This window comes from Sturnira hondurensis, unplaced genomic scaffold (genome assembly GCF_014824575.4).
Source record: "Sturnira hondurensis isolate 20B ecotype Veracruz unplaced genomic scaffold, ASM1482457v3 Scaffold0001120, whole genome shotgun sequence".
NCBI lineage: Eukaryota > Metazoa > Chordata > Mammalia > Chiroptera > Phyllostomidae > Sturnira > Sturnira hondurensis.
Window position 1 is genome coordinate 1,849,190 of NW_028073751.1, and position 18,604 is coordinate 1,867,793.

Below are 18,604 nucleotides of genomic sequence, written 5' to 3' on the forward strand. Positions count from 1 at the left end.
TATGAGAATTATGTTAATAAGCTCTGCTTTTAACTTGGTACGTGTAGGAATTCGTTCTTTTGTACAATTTGAAACCGCCATCACCTATGCCCTCTAGTGCATACTGGGTGAGTCTGACAGTAAAATTTTGTTCCGTGCTTCTTGCCTCTTCCCTAGTTATGCTGAGATTTTTGGTGAGAGAGCTCTCTTTGCTTTTCTCATTTCCTTTTCCTTGGCTGTTGGAGAAGTGGGCAGCCTCGTTTCTTCCTGTGTGTCTGGTTCTGTGCAGTGCTCTAGACCTGGAGAAGCAGTAGATGCATTCTGGAAAGTATGGCAGATTTCTGACAGTCACCTCCTGAAGGCCAGGACAGTTTTTGCCCCCACTGCTGCCCAGGCATAGCATCCTGTCCTGGGGCTGTTTACCTAGGCCAATTGAGGGACAGTAGTTAAAAATCTTGCATTCCTTTCCCGTGTCCATATTTAGTGAGCTGGCGTCTGGTGTAGAGTTGGCCACGTAGGGATCCTAGAGAGCCCAGATGTTTAGCACCTGTGGTCCTCCCTCTCAGGAGTGGTGTGCAAGGTGCTGCTGAGATGCACTCCAGTGGACCCCCAAGGTGGAAGCCAAGTTGCTATTTGTTGGGGATAGTCAATTGAGTGTCTTTTTAAAGCTCTCCAGGCTGTGGAAACAGTCTACTATTGAGGAAGTTGGGGGATAGTGACCAGCCCTAGGCCCTGTGAGCCCCCTGGACAGCTGATGTCCACTTGCTAAGTGTTGTGATGGAACAACTTCTCATTGAGTGACTGTTGTTTATTGGCATGGTGGCTTTTTAGCTCCTCTTTACTCTCCTTACCTTTCCTTTCTTCTTAGCCTACCAGTTTTGCCTGTCTCTGCATGAGGATAGGTGGTGATTAGCTGTCCTTTTTTCACCTGGCACATTTGGCATTATGGAGAATATGGCCCAAAACAGCTGTTCTAGATTTCTGTATCTGTCACAGGTGGTTTTTTAGGTTTCACATATCAAAATAGGTTACCAAGAAAAGCTAAAAAAAAAAAAAAAAGACATTCACTTTTTTCAGTATACACGCTTTTAATAACAAAACTTTCCTGTACACTGCACTTTGTTTATCATCTCCCCCAGAACCCCAGTGTAATAGTATTTTCTTCCCACCCCTCCCAACCCATTTGCCACCCCCCAACCCCCCAATGGCTCTTAAGGTGATTGAACACAATGTGTTTGGACTGTAGTTTTGGTTTCCAGTCTCTGTGGATAGAAAGGGTAAACAAACATTCCATAGATGAAATTTTTTTTAAATTACCAAGGAAGAACAGGTTGATTGAAGGAGTAGCAGGTGTTTCCAGATGTTTGCAATAACAGGATGAAAACTTAAACCATCATTTTCTGTTTGGTTTTGCCTTAAATAATTCAAGTTTTCCCTAGCTTAGGGACAGAAATATTTAAGTATCTATGGATGGCCTTATCACCTTTGTATTTTTCTGGTTGAAGCACTTTAACCAATAAGATACGAAAACCATATCTCAAAACAGATTTTTGAGACAGGTGTGTCACTATTGCTTTGCTCTATTAGGAAAATGATTGTGTAAGTCAGCTTCTAAAAATATTTTTTCAGATTTCATATAGGTATCTACAATGTAGAGGGAGAATGGGGTATTTATATCCTCCCCCATAGCTCTGGTAGGAAGTATGCCTTGAGAAAATGTCTTTTTTCAGTTTTAGGATTCAGACCTAGTGCTACATGGGGCTCATTTTTGTTGGAAAGATGGAGTCTAGCTCTTGGTGACTAGCATCAGAATAGGCAGGTAGATTTTAATAATTGGTGGAGTTGGGAAGTTCAGACAATTCCATTCATTAAATTGGTACAGAACTTAACTTTAGGCACATTAAGAAATTACATGTGTTAGAGCAGATTTTTGGCTTAAAAAATTAGTATCTTTGCTATTTGATGGTTGGCAGCGGGTATTCTGTCTGAGTTGTGTGTGGATTTGCAATTTATCAGCCCACTCTCTCATTTTAGAGAGGTGATTGAATCCCTGGTAAACTACAGAATGAATACAAATGATTCCAAACTAGCTTTTGGTTACTAGGTGAGTGTGGTATCATAACCTTCTTCAGCTTTCCTTTTTCCAGAGAGATTTATTATTTTTCTGGTTCTTGGTAAGTGGTCATTTTCCTCTAACCTTGGGTGGGGCACAGGGACTGGGTGTGTTGGGAGAGGAGGCTGAGGAGGGTACAACTAAACTGAAAACCAAGAGCCCTGACATCGCCTTAGCAGGGTCTGCAGTGTGGCTGCGATGCTCTCACCCTGGCCAGTTGGCCATGTGATCAATCAACAGTCTCATCCTCAAACCTGTGCTCAGACCGAAACACAGAAAGATCAAAATTAAATGGAACCCTGTTCTTTATAGGCAATTTAAAAGGGAAGTTTGTGCTTCAATAAAAAAAGGAACATGCGGTTTGTCATTGTTACTCACTTTTTCCCAGAGAACATGACCAAGAAAATGCAGGACAAAAAAATCAGTTATTTTTTAACTTGAAAGTATGCTGTGGTGGCCTTGGCTCTACTGTTCTCCCTGAATGACTAAATGGCTTGAGTTTCCAATTTACTTTTCTATTTTTGTTAGGGATTTTGCTGGTTGGTGGTCCATTTTACTAACTGTCATCTTTAGTACTAATGTGGGGATTCCCAGTCAGTAAGTACTTCTCACCCTTGTCCTCATAGTTTCAGTTAAATTTGATGTTGTCGAAATGATAAAAAAAATACTCCTTTGCTGTCCTTCAGGGCTAGTGGAATCTCGTGTTCAGAACACAGCTGTGTTGTGACAAAGCTTTTCTCTGACAAATGGCTGTAGTTTCGCTGATAAATGAGTTGGTAAATTTTACCTTGTGGAACAGAGCCAGCCCTCCTGTAGGGGAGTAGTATGCTGTGCTCTGTGCCGTAACATCAGCTTTTGTCCCTTTCCAGGCAGGCCCAGGGTCTCATTCAACAGGAGGTGAAGTGCTTTCTGCTCAAGATCACCCGAACTCCCCTGGGCTGAGACTTCGCCAAACTGATTTACCCACCTTAAAATTTTATTTAGAGTGTCCTTTTTTATCATAGTATGTGATCATGTCTGCTCTTTACTGAGGCACATTTTCTTTGAATTGTAGACAGACCCCCTCTCTTAGTAGTAACAAAAGTTACAGTTAAGCCTCATGGTTAAACTGTAGTTGTAGCATGTTTCCAATTCAGTCTGATGAAGAAAATACCCCTTGAATGAAGGATGTCATGTTAAGGAAAAGATAACTTTTTTCTTTTATGGTTGTGTTTTTTCTTTTTCACAGAGGGTAAATGTCATTTGTTCAAGTGCTCATTTTTCTAAAATCAAGTCAGTAGTCTAATGTCTTGGGTTGTTTTTTTTTCTTTTGCTACTACATACGTGGAACTTTGTTTATGGTAAAATTCTGTGTGAATTGGTAACTTGCATCTGAATTTGAAATATGTTATAGTTTCTCCATGGAAATAGAATTGAAGAAATGTAATGTGTATGGCTCTTTTCTACATGAAAAGTGTGGAATCATTATCATTTGTTAATTATGGGATGTTTATATTAACACTAGAGAACCTCCTCCCCATTTCAGCTGCAGGTCCCAGGGCCTTGCCCTGCAGATGCTGTACAGCTACCCGTTTGCCTCACTCGTGGCTGCCTCTTAACTTCAGCTAACCTGCTTCTGTGAGTCAGATTTCAAAACGCTGCCTTTCCCTTTCATCCCCCCAGCTCCATGCCACCTTTGAGTTACCACTGTGTGGCTGCATAAGCATGCAGATAGACTGTTTTACCACGGAAGGGTTTGCCTTGGTGATATTTTGTTCCTTTCACTTAGAAGGAATTGCCCTTATGGTGTGAATATGTATCTTTATCCAAAGGTCAGGTTTTAGTATATAATATTTAGAAAGTGGTTTTTTAATGGTTCCTTTATAATATATTTTAATAAGAATCATTGTTATGCCGGTTGCTAGCCAATTAATTTTGACTTGGCTGTGAGGTTTGAGGATCAGGAAAAGGCAAAAGAAAGAGATTTAAAACCCCTTTCTCAAGGCAGCTTTGATCATAACAGCCGAGAGAGAGAGAGAGAGAGCGAGAGCGAGAGCGCGTGCGCGCTCCCATTTCATGTGTGCTTTCAAACTAGAGGGAACAAGTCATAGGGTTGAGTTGACTCAGTTGCTCTCTTTTCTCTCCAAACTAATTTTTAAATCTTTCTCACATATAAACGTAAATATAGGATTTAGTAAACTAATTAGTGGAATGGTAATGTAATACCAATTTAAAACAGTTTTCTAAATGCCACAAAAATCAACATGTTAATCATAGCAAACTAGAGATGTGTGATGCAGAGTCAGTAAAATTATTTAGTATTGATTTTATTGTAATGGGATCTTTTCACAATTACTTGGATTAATTGTTTAAATATTTTAAAGTCACTTAGCTTACTAGAATTACATAAAGGATTTGATTTTATGATGTGGACTTTGATAATATCTATTAACCCAGGCAAAAACTCTGGAAGAAGAGTATTTAATATTTACCAGACTTCAGCATACATGAAATTATACTTCCCACACTGGCAGTAAATTATAGATTTGAGTAAATACCAAATTATCATACAGGAGAACTTTGCTAAGTCTCCTTTTAAGCAGCAAGCCAGTGGTGGTACTTGGGATGGAAGCAGTGATCAAACAAGTACTGATCCCTGTCTTTTTCTACTCAGTAGCTTCTTTCCAAACCGTTCTCAGTAGGAAAAAATAGCATATGGAGACCTTAGTGTAAATGTTTACACTCAATAGTACACAATCACATACATTAAATGTCTTATTTTGAAGTAAGCATTTTAGACTTTCCAGCAAGAGTGCAAATTAATGTGAGCATTGCTTCATTTCACACTTAAAATATGATTTCATTAAAAAAATTAAAAACACTTCAATACTTCAAAAACTTAAGTCTCCACTTGATTTTGAAAATTAGGCTTAATGTCACCATTGTTAAAAATTAGATATTTATTTAGCCCCTACTATGTAAAATAGGTTACTTATCTGATGTAATTTTGATGATAGGTAGATATTATACTTCACATTCTTTGTATGGCAGCTGCTGACACTTGCACTGTCCATAACCATTAATGATGATGAAGGGTCCTTCGTGGGTGGGTTCATATTCATTATACGGTCCTTGGTCTGACATGTTTGACATATGGAGTCGTGTTTGGGATCGGAGCTGCCTGTGGTTCTGAATCATTGAGCACTGTCTAATTCTTCTTAAAGTGGGAGGGCAGCACTTCCTGGAGATGAACACTATAAAAATAATAAAAAAGAAAGAAAACAATAAAGCCATTGTTCCTGTAATTACCCTCTGAGTGAAGATGGCATTGTCTGGTTCAGGAAAATGTTCCTCAGTAGTAACTGATATGCCTGCCGTAGTTGGGATTTCTTTGTCTCCCACATGGTAACTTGATGAGCTTATTCTTTTTGTATATTCAGTGGTCGGATCTCTGTAAGTTGTAGCCATGGCTGTGACAGTGGTTGATAAATTCCAGCAGAGCTGAAATCCATGAACTGCATCTAATATATCCTCTCCTTGGGTGTGGTCAGGACTGTGGCATAAGATGGACTGCTCCCACCGACCTTGGAAACTGCCCAGCCAGGAGGCCAAAGCACATATTCTAGGGCTGCATTCCCACAGATTGCCAGAGAGGCCAACAGTTGTGAGGGATCTCAGGGAATTTAAGATCTTGGAATCAAGGCTGTTTAACTTGTTGTTATCCATTAGGAGTATTTTAAGATTAGGCATTGTTTCAAACACTGTCAGATCGATGGCCTTGATTTCATTTCCAGTCAGGTCTAGCTTTTCTAAAGTGCCCCAGGTCCATTCCATCCCACATGTCAAGTTGCTGATTTTGTTCCACTGTAAGAAGAGCGTGTGCAGACTGCTTAGCCGTAGGAAATGAGCAAAATTAATCTTTGTCAGCTGGTTGTGCTCTAGGTGAAGCTCTCTCAGTTTGATTAATCCTGCAAATCCATTACGAGCCAAACTTCGCAAACGGTTTGTGCTCAAATCTAGAAACTCCAGACTACGACAGTCCCAGAATAGGCGTACTGGGATAGTCCGCAGAGAGTTGGACCGTAAATGCAAGGTCTGCAGCTTCCGAAGGCCATAGAAGAGTTCTGGGTGCAGAGATGACAGCTGATTAAAAGACAGGTCCAAATTTTGCAGGTTAATCAGTTGAGTAAAGGTTGTGTTTGGCAAGTAAAATATTTTGTTGGAACTTAAGATTAATTCCTTAAGTTTATATAGTCCTTGAAAAGCATCTTCTTTTACTGTTGAAATTTGATTGTGGTCTAAGTGGAGCCAGGTAAGTTGACTGAAGCTGGCAAATTGATCTCTTTCAAGCTCTGTGATGTGATTGTGCCTCAGGGACAGGCCCAGGGAGCCCTTTTCCGTGGCGTTTGGCACTGAGTGGAAGCCCTGAGAGTCGCAGTAGAAGAGCAGCTTCTCACAGCGGCATTTGGGTGGACACGCCATTCCCAGGGCAGGCAGCATTTTTAACACCATACTCATTGCATATATTGCTGCCAGCATAGGGGCCCCTAACGGCCACTTGAAATGTAAGCCTGCAGAATATAATTTAAGGAAAACAAGAAGATAGGATATTTTTCAGCAGAACATATGAGCCATTAAAAAACAACCCCATAACATTATGGTGAAAGATTTCACTGTATATAACTCATTTTTCATTTTGTGCAGAAAAGCTAACCTTGTTAGTATGACTGGAACAAAACTTAAACCATTAAGAAGATAAAACATATCCAGTCATCAGCAATATATGCTTTTAACTAAATGTCAAGATACAAAAATATGACAGTGATTTCCCTCATAACAAGTGAATTCAGTGGTTTATTTTAAAAAGCATGATTCCTTGCTGACTGTAGAGAACACATAAATGCATGGACTTACCCATTCTTCCGAGCACATTGGAGGCTGCATTCAGTCGCGGTTGTTAGACTCAACGCAGTGAGTCTGTAAAAGGCTCTAACATGCAGGAGCCTTTGACCAGTATCCTGTTTCCTGTGTCCCAGGCTTTTTGAGTAGAACTGAATCCACCAGGGTGAGTTATATTTTTTCCTTAGGATATTCCTTTCAAAAGCATCGGTTTCATTTTCCGTGACCACTCTGGTCCCTTAAATCACATTTGAATGTAAGTTATTAATTTCGCCCTCCTCTAACTGCTCAGCTGATTAATCAAAGCATCAGTCTTTCCTTCTCGCAGCTGTTAGTTCCCTCGGTCTTAACTTGTTGATGGCAGATGGGAGGCTTGTTGCAGAGAAGAGCTCCTGGAGCAGCATGAGTGCATTTACTGAAAAGCTTTTCCGAGAAATGGCACAAGAATGGATTTGCTTATGTGCTGCGACCACACAGAACTGTATATAGGCTGACGTCACCGGGTGACGTGTCTTTTGTTTGGGTTTTCCAGAAGCTTTACTGTTATAAAGCACCGTGCTTTGTAACAGCATCGGGTCGTAAGACCCCTGGTTACAATAAAACGAGAAAGAACTCCTGGCTTAAAAACATGATATTCCTTCAGTGTAGAAAGCAGCAGTGAGGTTGTAATAAAGGCTGCATTCAAGAAGATCCGTCTGAGCCGTGAGTTGGGTTAGCAGAATGATTTTTAATGCCTGTGAGAGCCAGTGCTAGACTGTCGATTCTGCATAGAAAGATAATCTAAATGATCAGGAGCACGATTTATGAAGTGCTGATCTAACGCCAGCCGATGCAAGTTAGTGCCCTCTGCTCTGGTAGTTTGGGAAGCTACTCAATCACCTTGTTGTCATGCTTTGTTAAAATGGAAGTATGACTGCAATTTGCATTCAGTGTGTAAACTAGGTAAGTGGATTTGGCTTCTTCCCTGCTAAAAGCTTAACCTCACAGACCAAGAATAATGGGGGGTGGGGAAGCTTGCAAAGCATTTGTTTATTTTTCTCTTTGAGAATTTCAGAGGAACTCTAATTTAAAAGATTTCTCCTTCTCTGTCCTATTTTATAGTAATATTTTATCACAGGAGGAGAAAAAAACATAGATCATCTAATACTGCATTCCCTAAGCTTTAACGGTGGAACAGAAATGGTTTAGGACAAGTGACAGCGTGGCGGGGTTCCAACGTGATCCTTGTATTTGCCTTAGAATCTCACCTCTTCAGCTGAAAGCCTCAGATGATTCTGGAATTGGGAGCTGTGGCACTCAAATAATAGAACATTTATTTGCACACTTAATAGCTCTTACTGACACATTTAAGAACTGACTGAGTCTCATACTGTTGTCAGGCTTTGTCTAGTGAATACAAAAGGTCTTAAACTTTGGAATGTTATTTTGCTTTGGCTGTTTTTACTTAACTCTGTTTTCTCCCTGTTGAGTAGTTTCATCACTTTTCAGAGCTTGGTTATGAATGTGCAGTTCCACATTTAATTTTCCTTTTCAATCCTCACCTGAGGATAGATATTTCATTGATTTTAGAGAGAGAGGAAGGGAGAGAGAAAGACAGAGGGACATCTATGTGAGAGGAAACACTGACTGGTTGCCTCCATACACGCCTGGACCAGGGATCAAAACTGCAACGTTGTGGTGTGTGGGATGACGCTCCAGTCTAGTGAGCACCTGGCCAGGGCTGTACAGCTCCATGTTCAGTGTCCTGTAAGCATGAAAGACAGGGCATGTTTTTAGGCCTGACAAAAGTAAGACCTCTTATACATCTTAGCTTACTGATATTGCCTTCTATGCCAGTTTCCCTTATTGTTATAAAGGATCTTCTTCTTCTTCTTTTTTTTTTAAAAGATTTATTTATTTATTTATTTATCTTTAGAGGAGAAGGAGAGAAACATCAATGTATGGTTGCCTTTTGTGAGTCCCCTGCTGGGAGTTGGCCTGCAGGGAACTGGACTACAACCCAGGCATGTGCCCTGACTGGGAATCGAACCTCGATCCTCTGGTTCACAGGCCCGTGCTCAATCCACTGAGCTACACCAGCCAGGGCTGTTATAAAGGATCTTATATCTCACCTGAAGGCAGAAATCTCAAAACTACCCATGATATATGTGAAACATCATTGGCCTGTTGGCTTCTAGGGCTTTCATCCTACTGGGCCAGTCTAGGAAGTCAGTGTCTTAAGGGGGTATAGATTCTGTGTTACAGCGTGGTACTGGAGTGAAGACTGGAAGAATTCCAGGTCTCCTTCGCAGGGCACTGTGTAAAGGTGCTGTGAAAATGGTGGCAACTGTAGGTGTATAGTTTGAGTCTTTCTAGAAGCAGACTCCAAGATGGGACTAAAAGTATTAGTTTTATTGGGGAAGATGCCTGGGAAGTATTAAGGAAGAGAGAAGGCAGCAGGATACTGTGAGAGATGGTAGAGTCTTCAGACCACAGGGCAGGTCTGACACGTCTGAAAGCAGAGGGGAAAGGAGGATTTGACAGGCAGGGTCTTAGACTATACAGCACAGTTCTAAGACCGTTTTCACCAGGCCAAAGAGAAGTCCCCAAACCAAAGTTGCCTGTTCTCGGGAATGAGCCTGCCTTAGTACTCCCATCATTCTCCTTTTCTGGTTAAGAAAGTGAGGGAGAGATCCTGTTGCAGACTTCAAGGATGCTGTTCCTGCTATTGACCTTGAGCCTTTCCCTAGTCTCTCTCTCTTTAGGCTGGAAGCTCCTAAGACTGGGTCCACAGACTGGCTTGTGGAATTTTGTTGCTTGTATAGTATTCCGTGAATAAGGTCTCATCAGATTCTTAGAGGCTCTACAACCCTAGATTTCAGAGTTACTGCTCTGTGGGAACTTGCTTCCAAAATTTCCAAAAGGGGGGATCTGATAAAGATTTCTTTTCTTTTCTTTTTCTTTTCTTTTTCTTCCCCCCCTCCTTTCCTTCTCTCTCTCTCTCTCTCCCCCTCTCCTTCCTCTCCCCCCTCTCCCCCCTCTCTCTCTTTCTCTTTCTCTCTTTCTTGGGGAAGAAGTCCTTGGGATACTGTAAATGCCCTCATTGAAGTCAGCCACCCTCTGATGGGAAGGAAAAAAAAAATCCCCCCAAACCTTTGCCAGGCAGGAGTATTTAGATTAATTCTTCCCTGAAGTAACCACTTTAGTTCTGTGTGCAGAAAAGCATTAGAGTCAATTGGATTAGAGCAACCACAATTAGGAATGAGTTGTATGTGAAAATGTAGAAGGAAAAGCATCTCCTTTTTTAACTCTTCTTTTCGGTTCTCTAGGTCATTCGGCATACCTCTTATATACTAACAAATAGGAAGTGCTTAAATTATATTTTTTCACTACCATTATACCAGATTTGTTGGTAAGAAAAATTGCCCAGAGAAGCACTGGTGCAATCAAGAGTAATTATTTTCGTTGCATCTGGAATAGAGGGCAGTAATGCAGTATCACAGTACCCAGAATGCACAGTTCCTTTTAGGTCACCAGCCATCTTGCTCATTTGGCCTCTTATGGGGTTCAAAAGGTCCAGGCAGTGGAACCTATGAAGATTATGGTGTTTGTCTGAAAATTGGTAGAGCACACAGTTCCTGTTGATGGAATTTTGTATCATTTTTTGGTCTGAACAGAAACCCATGGTCTTTCTGAATAAAACATTTTCTTGGTTTTGTTTTAGAACAGCATACATATGTCTTTGGTTTAAAGTGGCCCAACTACTTCTGGAAGGTCTAAATCAAAGGAGTGATAATATCTAACCCCACCATCTTTTCCCTCTGTCAATGGGCTTAAACAGATTATATGAGTAAAGCAGCAGAGATTAGATGTTGTAGTTACCTGCATTCGTCTACTTGAATGTTTGCTTTTAATGTGTCTTGCTCATTAAGGGGAGAATTATTTCCCCACTTGGAGAAGCCCGGGTACAGAAGTTTACATGGAATTTCCTTTTTTTTTTTTTTTTTTTTTTGTGGTAGAGACAGGGCTTAATTTTGCTTTGTACTAAAAGGCTGTATGTTTACTTGATTGTGTCCGAGTTTTAAAATAGTCATACCCCAGCACCAGAGGTGTGCAGAGTGCTCTGAGAAAGTATGTTCAAATAAAACTTGTTGCCAGTCTTCATCGCTACTTGGAAGATACTCTCTCATTTGTCAGAAAGTCATGGTTTTTAGGGTGGAGGCCCTTTATTTTATGGATGCGAGTACATGCCCTACTAAGAACCTGTTGGGATTCTTAGTTGGTGGCTCCTTAATTGTGCCTATATAGTATCAAGACCTGTAAGTAGNGAGACAGGGCTTAATTTAGCTTTGTACTAAAAGGCTGTATGTTTACTTGATTGTGCCCGAGTTTTAAAATAGTCATACCCCAGCACCAGAGGTGTGCAGAGTGCTCTGGGAAAGTATGTTCAAATAAAACTTGTTGCCAGTCTTCATCGCTACTTGGAAGATACCCTCTCATTTGTCAGAAAGTCATGGTTTTTAGGGTGGAGGCCCTTTATTTTATGGATGCGAGTACATGCCCTACTAAGAACCTGTTGGGATTCTTAGTTGGTGGCTCCTTAATTGTGCCTATATAGTATCAAGACCTGTAAGTAGAGTAAGTGGGTTTTACTAGCCTTTTTTGGGGGGGAGGATGAAAAGATGATGGAAGAAGAGTTATAGTAAATCCTGGGGTTGTTCACTGCTTTCACACATGCATGCATTTAGAGGCAAGTGTAACAACTTTTAAATTTTTGGTTATTTAAAAACAAACTTTACTGGGATTTGGTGCTAAATATTACCTTGTTATCTTTGAAGGAAATGGAACTTATCTGACAAGGACAGATAGAATATGTCAGGATTAATGGTTTCACCAATCTGTCATGTTGGAGGTGAGCTAAAGGGAAGTTGATAGTTCCAGGTAGAGCCAGAGGTTCTGAGAGCATTCAAAATTCTAGGCTCTTAGAGTCTTGTTTCAATCACAAGGGACCAGTGTGTAAATAAGTATAGTATATCTGTGTTGCTGGGAATCTTTTCTGTTAAAAGCCTTTAAAAAGAAGACTGACTCTGGCTGGTTTGGCTCAGTGGACTGAATGCCAGCCTGCAAACCAAAAGGTTGCCGGTTCAATTCCCAGTCAGGGCATATGCCTGGGTTGCAGGCCAGGTCCCCAGTAAGGGGCGTGTGAGAGGCAACCACACATTGATGTTCCCCACTTTCTAAAAATAAATAAAATCTTCCAAAAAAAAAAGAGAGATGACTTCCCCCATGATGGTCTCAGAATTTCTGTGTGTGATTGGATTCTTGTCTCTGTCACTGCTCTTGATTGATTTTGATTTTTAAGAGTTCTTTTGTTATTTTATTAGTAAATATAACTGAGAAAACAGTAGGAAGGGGAGTGATGATTACACTAGTGATTGTGTGTGTTCCTTTTGATGCTGGAACTTAGGGAGTTTGGGGTTTCTATTTTATTTTGGAGGTGTGTGCTTCTAGCATTTCCTGCTGTTGGGGGAGTGACAGGGCTAGGATCATGTGACAGCCCAATTTTGTTGTGCTAGCCTTATATTCTTTGCCCATGGCTAGGTAATTTGTCAGTAAATCTCACTGTTACGCACCTGAGTCAGATGTTTGGTGAGGGAAAATCTTCCGTAGAAGTTTGGGCGGAGGTTCATTTAAACCAGGAAACTTTTATTTCTCCCACCATAAACATCAAACCAAACCAAACCAAACAAACTATCCTGAAATCTTGATTAATGCACAGACTGATCAAAACTTATATTGCCAAACCCTTTTCTTATTTGTTGCCTTTGGTTTCATCATGTTTGTTTTTCTCTTCCTCTTTGCAAGGCAGGCTGCTGCTGCTTTGTTTTTTTTTTTTGTTTCTCTTTTATTTTAAAACAAAAAACAAAATTCTTATAAGTTGTATTTCTACATTGGAGAAATTTGTTTATTTTTTTAATTTAACACACAATTTTAATAGATATGAAGACCTAACAGTAGGCAAGGTTTTAAAACACTGTATAGGATTTATGGAAATGTACATTGAGCATTGGGGACAATTCATAAATTACCAATGTTTGGGTTACAAATATCCAGAGCACCACTGCTTGATGTCCCCTCAGGAAATCATCACTGTTGGCTTGCCCAGTCTCTTTTTTTTTCTTTTTATTTTTTTTATTATTGTTCAAGTACAGTTGTCTCCATTTCCCCCAACCCCTATTCCACTCTACCCATCCCTGCCTCCCACCCTCGATTCTACCCCACTTTGGCTTTGTCCATGTGTCCTTTATACATGTTCCTTGATGACCCTTCCCCCTTTTCCTCCCATTATCCCCTCCCACCTCCCCTCTGGTTACTGTCTGTTCTTAATTTCAATGTCTCTGGTTATATTTTGCTTGCTTGTTTGTTTGGTTGATTAGGTTCCACTTATAGGTGAGATCATATGGTATTTGTCTTTCACCAACTGGCTTATTTCACTTTGCATAATGTTCTCCAGTTCCATCCAAACTGTAGCAAAGGGTAGGAGCTCCTTCTTTCTTTCTGCATGTGTTTCATTGTGTAAATGTACCATAGTTTTTTTATCCACTCATTTACCAACGGGCACTTAGGCTGCTTCCAGCTCTTGACTATTGTAAATTGTGCTACTTGGAACATTGGGGTGCATAGGCTCTTTTGAACTGCTGTTTCAGGATTCTTAGGGTGTAGTCCCAGCAATGGAATTGCTGGGTCAAAAGGCAGATACACTTCTAGTTTTCTGAGGAAATTCCATACTGTTCCACAGTGGCTGCACCAGTCTGCATTCCCACCAATGGTGTACTAGGGTTCCTTTTTCTCCACAACCTCGCCAATGCTTGTTGTTTGTTGATTTGTTTACGATGGCCATTCTCACTGGTGTAAAGTGGTATCTCAGTGTGGTTTTAATTTGTATCTCTCTGATGGCTAGTGATGCTGAGCATTCTTTCATGTGTCTCTGGATGGCCCTCTGTATGCCTCTTTGGAGAAGTGTCTGTTCAGGTCCTTTACCCATTTTTTAATTGGGTTGTTTGTCTTCCTGGAGTGGAGTCGTGTGAGTTCTTTATATATATTGGAGATCAAACCCTTGTCTGAAGTATCATTTGTAAATATATTTTCCCATATGTTTGGTTACTTTTTCCTTTTCCTGATGTTTTCTTTAGCCATGCAGAAGCCTTTTATTTTGATGAAGTCTCATTTGTTTATTTTTTCCTGTATGTACCTTGCTCTAGGGGACATATCAGGGAAAATATCACTGCATGGGTTATCTGAGATTTTCCTGCCTATGTTCTCCTCTGGGATTTTTATGGCGTCATGACTTATATTTATATCCATTTTAAGTTTATTTTTGTATATGATGTAAGTTGGTGGTAGAGTTTGATTTTTTTTTTTCATGTAGCTGTCTAATCTCCTCACACCATTTGTTGAAGAGGCTACTTTTACTCCATTTTATGCTTCTGCCCCCTTGTTGAATATTAATTGACCATTGAGACTTGAGTTTATTTCTGGGCTCTCTATTGTGTTCCACTGATCGATGTGTCTGTTCTTATGCCAGTAACAGACTGTGTTGATTACCGTGGCCTTGTAATATAGTTTGAAATGTAATACATCACATAAACAAAAGAAAAGACAAATCACACCATCATATCAATAGATGTGGGAAACGCATTTGGTATGTAAGGTACAGCCCCATTTATGATAAAAACTCAGCAAAGTGGGAGTAGAGGGAGCATACCTCAACATATTAAAGGCCATCCATATATGAGAAACCTACAGCCAACATCATACTCAGTGGGCAAAAACTAAAAGCTTTCCTACAAGATCAGGAACAAGACAAGGATGCCTACTTTCATCACTTCTATTCAACATAGTATTGGAAGTCCTAGCCGCAGAAATCAGGTAAGAAAAAGAAATAAAAGGCATCCACATTGGAAAGCAGGAAGCAAAATTGCCATTGTTTGCAGATGATATGGTAGTGTGCATAGAAAATCCTATAGACTCCACCCAAAAAGTGCTCAACCTAATAAGTGCATTTGGCAAAATAGGAAACAAAGTCAGTATTCAGAAACTGAAGGCATTTTTGTACACCAGCAATGAAATACCAGAAGCAGAAATTCATTTTAAAAAAATCCTATTTGCTATAGTAACAAGAAAAATAAAGTAACTAGAAATAAATCTAACCAAAGAGCTAAAAGACCTGTACTCAGAAAACTATACAACACTGAAGAAAGAAATTAAGGAAGACAGAAACAAATGGAAGCATGTACCGTGTTCATGGATTGCCAGAAGTAATATCATCAAAATGTACATACTTCCCAAAGCAATCTATAGATTCAACACAATCCCTATTAAAATACCAATGACATATTTCACAGATATAGAACAAACATTTAAAAAATTTATGTGGAACCATAAACGACCCTGAATAGCCACAGCAATCTTGAGAAAAAAGAACAAAGTTGAAGGGATCACAATATCTTATAGCAAAGGAGGCTTCTTCTTCTTCCTTCTCCCGACTCCCCCGCCCTTCCCTCTCCCACTCCATTATTCTGAAATACAGCCAAGTTTGGATTTGTCCTTCCTGCTTCTCCACTTTTCAAGTAGCTTTCTATTTAGATGTATTTCCTCCTGCCTACATCGATGGCCGTGTGCTGTATTCAAAGCCATTTGCACAGAGTAGAATTAAGAATAAGATACACACTCATATTTTCTTAAAGAATCTTTTTCAATTTTAGAGGACTCTTTGACCCAATTGGCTAAATTTAAAAGGATGAATTTGCATATATATTGTCTAGATGCTAGCAAGTTTTGGGTGCTGAAGCTTGGAAATGTCACATTCCCTCAGAACCTTCTTAAATTTGCTGTGGGGTAGACGGACAGCGACATGAACTAAGGCGATGAAAAAATATATAAATATGTGATGTCATCAATGCAGAGAAAATCAGTAACAAGAATTTGGCTCAAAGAGTGAAAGATCATGTCTTATTGTGAAAGGCTATATTGCAGCATGTCACATTATAGCTGCAGTTGAGATGTGTATACCTGTGTTGCTGAAATGTGACTTAGTGGGGCTTGAGCTCTTGTGGGAGCCGATTCTGTCCTGCTTGTTTTGTGTGGGGGAAGGCTGAGGGGCTCTGTCTGTCTTTCCAGTGGCTTCATAGTGTTTGCCATCTGTGTGTTTGTGGATATGAGTGTGTATCTAGGGACTGCATAGTTTTTTTCATATATGGCTATACTGCAATTTATGGACATGTTTGCTTTGAGGCTTTTAGCTTTTGTAAACAGTACAAAATGAGTATCTTTTTAATATCTTTGCATTCTTAGGCAAGTTTGTATTAATACAAGTTTCTAACCATAAAATTTCAGGTTAAGGGGTGTGTATCTTTAGAATTGATAGACAATGATTGCCATATTGCCTTGCAAAAAAATTTAAACTATTTCATACTGCCCGTAGTAGCCTGTAAATATGCACTAGCCACCCCACCCAAGTTCTCCCCCAAACACCATATTGGAAACCAGCAAACTTTTAAAATATCTGGGAACCTGGTAGGTGAAAGATGCTTTTTGGTTTGTTCTAATTATGAGTAAGATTAAGTATCATTTTGTATGTAGGTATAGTGTTTGTTCTTTTCTGTAGACTGTATTTTATTTGCTCATTCCACACCCCACTCCTAAAATTGGTCATTTTCTTAAAGATTTTTACGACATTTTTCCTTATTAAAGAAATTAACTTTGCCAAATATTTTACTTACTTATTTCAGTTAGTCATTTGTCTTTTAAAGGTATATTGTTTTGCTCTATATACTTAGTTTTAATGAATGACTAAACCAATCAGAAGCTTTTTGAGAATGGAAACAAACCCGAACTTGCACCAGTTGGTGAACACAAGATACTGTAGAATCTTAAGTAAACGAGGATTTCCTGTTAAGCCATTATCTTAAGTAGGGCAGAGAGGGTCTGAGCCCTTCAGAATTTTTTTTTTAATCAGTATAGAAACCAAAAGACTTCCCTGCTTTATCACAAATTTTAGTTCAGTTTTACCAGTTAACTGAGCATTTAAAAATGCTTCTGAAATAAACCCACACTTGAGCTTTTTTATCCTCCCCTTCTCAGCCCCCTCCCGGGGGGTGTGGGGGGGGGTGGGTGTTAGTAGCTTCAAATTCAGATTCTTACTCAATTGACCTTTGTATATTTAATTTGTATACCTGTGGGCTTTTTGTACCTGTTTGTGCTTCTGAGAACTTCCCAAATTACTATGCACAGAAGCTATTTAACAAAGTAGCTCATTACTTTCTTTTTTAAGGGGGAAAAAACCCTGGTGTCTCAAAAGAGATTGGAACATCTCAGCTACATGCTTCAGCTTGTGCCAGGTACTTCTTGGTATTGGCTCTCTAACTTTTCTCTACCATGGATTTTTGTCATTTCTTTCCCCAGAAAGAGACAGAAATAGATCACATGCTCATTCTGATCTCCCAAGATTTGATGGAAAAGTGCCACAAATTCGTTGTGATTCAGTTAATGGCAGTTCTGTGCTGTAGCAGTCATGTAGCTGGACATGGTGTAGTTACCCCGTGTTGGAACACCTCACAAGCCATATTCTATCATGTGTCTCTGGCCAGAGCTGAAAATACCAAAGCTTATTATAACTGATAGGACATTTAGACAGATGCCTGGGCATATTTTCAGGTGTGAATGCAGCATCAAGCTGAGTAAAATCTAAAGGTGGTATGTAAGGCTGGCTGTCATCTGCAAAAATTCCCAGGCAAACCAGTAAAGCTCATTTTTAGACTTCTGTTGTCTGTGAGGGGAAGAAAAGGAAAGTGGGGTAATATGTTTGTTACATTAGTGTTCCCTACCGATTTAAAAAAAAAATTTTTAGGATGAGCTAGGTAACATTAGGCAAGCTGGAAATTTCTGTTCTTTGCAATTGAAGGAGAGGGTACTCTTTGAAATGAATTTGGAAGTGCATGTCTGCATAGCTATTGTATTCTAATATTGAGCTCTTAGTCTTTGCCTGAGGCTCTCTGTGACTCTCATCACATATTCAGCTTACGCAGAGCCCATCAGCCATCTGTGGGCCAGGTAGAACAACCAGGTCAAGTTGTTTTTCATGTTATTCCCCAAATGTTTAGTGCTTGATAATGTGTTGCCCAGTCAACAGCAAAGCTTTTATTTTAGTCGTACTAATGAAGACATGGATTGAGTCTCTAATAGGTGATGCTAGTATTCTTTGGTGTTCAGACATTTTTCTTTGGTGTTCAGACATTCTTTGGTGTTCAGCCTCCAATAGAACCATTGATACCACGTCCTCACCCTGGCTTTACTTAAAGGCCTCAGCTCCGTGGACCACAGCCTCACTTTTCCTGTTTTGTGCCTATGGCGTTGCTTCATTCATTTCTCTCGTTGTTTTGGTGGTGGAGAGAAGGGGCTGCTTCAGATGTTCCTTCTGACTTGGGTCTTGTGGAGTGCCATGGTTTTAGTGTTTAAATTTTGTTTAATTTTCTGGTGGCTGATGGAGATATTTTATCCAATTAGACCTTCTTGTTGAATTAATCATACCTTCTTACTTTCTTTTGAATAGTCCCTAAGTGTTTTAGGATTAAAATTTTTTATTTTGCCCTTCTC

General features: G+C 39.8%; 2 protein-coding genes across 2 annotated transcripts in view; one reads left to right on the plus strand and one right to left on the minus strand.

Moving 5' to 3' along the window:
* The window catches only part of CTNNA1 (catenin alpha 1), a 198,758-nt gene that overhangs the window by 124,468 nt on the left and 55,686 nt on the right, over positions 1–18,604 (plus strand). The window lies entirely within an intron of this gene.
* On the minus strand, positions 990–7,752 carry LRRTM2 (leucine rich repeat transmembrane neuronal 2). Its single transcript, XM_037061387.1, has 2 exons — positions 6,986–7,752; positions 990–6,642 (listed from the first exon to the last, which is right to left on the minus strand). Exons 1-2 carry the CDS (start codon positions 6,987–6,989, stop codon positions 5,096–5,098), a joined length of 1,551 nt encoding a protein of 516 aa, XP_036917282.1. The 5' UTR covers positions 6,990–7,752; the 3' UTR covers positions 990–5,095.